The sequence below is a fragment of the Anolis sagrei genome, chromosome 12, assembly GCF_037176765.1.
Source record: "Anolis sagrei isolate rAnoSag1 chromosome 12, rAnoSag1.mat, whole genome shotgun sequence".
NCBI classification, from domain to species: Eukaryota; Metazoa; Chordata; class Lepidosauria; order Squamata; family Dactyloidae; genus Anolis; species Anolis sagrei.
This window is the reverse complement of record NC_090032.1, coordinates 13626470-13629243: the sequence shown is the minus strand read 5'-3', so window position 1 is coordinate 13629243 and position 2774 is coordinate 13626470. Positions and strand designations below refer to the sequence as shown.

General features: G+C 45.8%; 1 protein-coding gene across 1 annotated transcript in view; it reads left to right on the top strand.

The window, feature by feature from the left end:
* PCP4L1 (Purkinje cell protein 4 like 1) overlaps positions 1–2227 on the top strand; it is a 48785-nt gene extending 46558 nt beyond the window's left edge. The window contains exon 3 of the mRNA XM_060758642.2: positions 1356–2227. Within this exon, the coding sequence (XP_060614625.2) occupies positions 1356–1501 (146 nt within the window). The 3' untranslated portion in view covers positions 1502–2227. The remainder of the gene's footprint in view (positions 1–1355) is intronic.
* Positions 2228–2774: the final 547 nt, after the last annotated feature.

Sequence of the window (2774 nt, the reverse complement as noted above, 5' to 3'; positions counted from 1 at the left end):
TAGCCATGTATAAATATGCGAGAGGAAGCCACAGGGAGGAGGGAGCAAGCTTGTTTTCTGCTTCCTTGGAGACTAGGACGCAATGGAACAATGGCTTCAAACTACAAGAGAGGAGATTCCATCTGAACATGAGGAAGAACTTCCTGACTGTGAGAGCCGTTCAGCAGTGGAACTCTCTGCCCCGGAGTGTGGTGGAGGCTCCTTCTTTGGAAGCTTTTAAACAGAGGCGGGATGGCCATCTGTCAGGGGTGATTTGAATGCAATATGGCTGCCGATCTGCTACCGGGCTCAATTCAAAGTGCTGGCGTTGGCCTTTAAAGCCCTAAACGGTTCTGGCCCAACTTATCTATCCGAACGTATCTCGGCCTATCAGCCCACCAGGACCCTAAGATCTTCTGGGGGGCCCTGCTCTCCATCCCGCCTGCTTCATAGGTGCGGCTGGCGGGGACGAGAGACAGGGCCTTTTCTGTGGTGGCCCCGCGGCTTTGGAACGCCCTTCCCATGGAGGTAAGATCAGCCCCCTCATTGATGGTATTCCGGAAAAGACTAAAAACCTGGCTGTTCGAGCAGGCGTTCGGTTAACCCAGTGCAATAAGTGTAATGATTGAAGGACTGGCAATTTGGACGACGAAACTGGATCATGTTTTTAGTCAAGAGATGAATTGGATTGTTTATTGATATATGTATTGTGGATTATGTTTTTATGCTTTTTAAACTGTATACTGTTGTTTGTTATAAGTTGTTGTAAACCGCGTTGAGTCGCCGGCTAGGCTGAGAAACGGCGGTATATGAGTATAGCAAATAAATAATAAATAAATAAATATTCCTGCTTCTTGGCAGAATGGGGTTGGACTGGATGGCTCATGAGGTCTCTTCCAACTCTTTGATTCTATGATTCTATGATTCTATGTGAGAGGAAGCCACAGGGAGGAGGGAGCAAGCTTGTTTTCTGCTTCCTTGGAGACTAGGACGCGGAACAATGGCTTCAAACTACAAGAGAGGAGATTCCATCTGAACATTAGGAAGAACTTCCTGACTGTGAGAGCCGTTCAGCAGTGGAACTCTCTGCCCCGGAGTGTGGTGGAGGCTCCCTCTTTGGAAGCTTTTAAGCAGAGGCTGGATGGCCATCTGTCAGGGGTGATTTGAATGCAATATTCCTGCTTCTTGGCAGGGGGTTGGACTGGATGGCCCATGAGGTCTCTTCCAACTCTTTGATTCTATGATTCTATGATCATGTGAAGGGCACAGTTGGTTGCAATTTCTTAAGTGTGTAGAAACGCTGGTTTTATTGCATGTGATGAAGTCCTTAGATTCCTTCTGTCTTTAATGACCACACCGACTGCTTCTTCCCGCAGATAAACCTGGGACTGCCAAGAAGGTGGAAGCCGAAGAGGAGGAAATAGACATTGACCTGAACGCCCCCGAGACCGAGAAGGCCGCGCTCGCCATCCAGGGCAAATTCCGGCGCTTCCAGAAACGGAAAAAGGACCCCAGCTCCTGAGCGGCCGCGATGCCAAGCCTACCTCTCCACTCTGCTCTCTCCTCTTTTCCTGGCAACCCACCCTTCCTCCTTGCCCCAAACACTCCTCGCAAAGCCTGGCTCACTCAATATCGTCGTATCTGCCCCTGTTAAGTGGGACTAGTCGTCTCTTTTGGCTCCCTCCTTTTTGCACGTACTATATCTTACTCAGAGCAGGGACTGGGGTGGGTTTTTTGGGGCGGGGCGGGGCTGGAGAGGGGAGAACAACAAACAAACAAACAAACAAACAGGGCTTCTCTAGAGCTCATGCACATCCTAACCCCCACATCCACTCCTTTTATCCCCAATAGCCATGATAAAGCAGTGCAGCATTGTCCTTTGGAGAAAGCCATGGATGCTTTGGGGGACGGGGTGGCCTTGGGGCAAGAGGTAGAGGATAACCACTGCTCGATTTCCCATATTTTTTGGAAATGTCTGCACTTTGAAAACTGGCCTACCCCTTAAGGGTGGCTTTACGGGTCAGTTCATGCTTCTACGCATCCTTTCTTCTACAAATATGAACCGAAGTATATACAATCCTTAGAACCTCATTGGGACATCGGGGAAACCATTCCCATTAAATACATACATCCGGTGAGATGCCACCTTGTGAATTTTCATGGTAGGGGTGGATAGGAAGAATTTATCTGAAAGCCAATCTAAATACTAGGCCTGGGTAACAACGGAAAAAATTGTTTCTAAATTCGATTCGTTTTTTGGGTTTTTTTGCGTTTCGATATTTAAAAGAATTCCGAATTTTTTTTAAAAAAAAAGTTCGATATTTACGAAATTTCGTAAATGGTAAAAAAATTACAAAACAATAACGAAACAATAACGAATCGATTCGTTAATGGCAGACGCGACCGCGCAATACGCTAAAAAACCTCCAAATGGGACAAGGGGAACTTCTGAAGCTTCCCTCTCCCTCTGTTGTTGACTGTTGGTGTGATATTATAATTTTTTTTCACTAATTAAACAAAAAACAACTATAAAACTTGCCCCAGACATGCGGAAATAATAACGAAACAACCTCAAACCAATAACGAAACGAATACATAACGAAATACGAAGCATTTACGAAACGAATTGAAAAATTCGTTTCGTTTTTAAGCTGCTCCAGAATGGTTCGTTATCGCTTCGTTAACAAAAAAATAACGAATTTTTAACGAATTACGAATTAACGAAACGAAACCGCCCAGCCCTACTAAATACAGTAGAATGTCTCTTATCCGACCTTTGCTTATCCGACATTCCG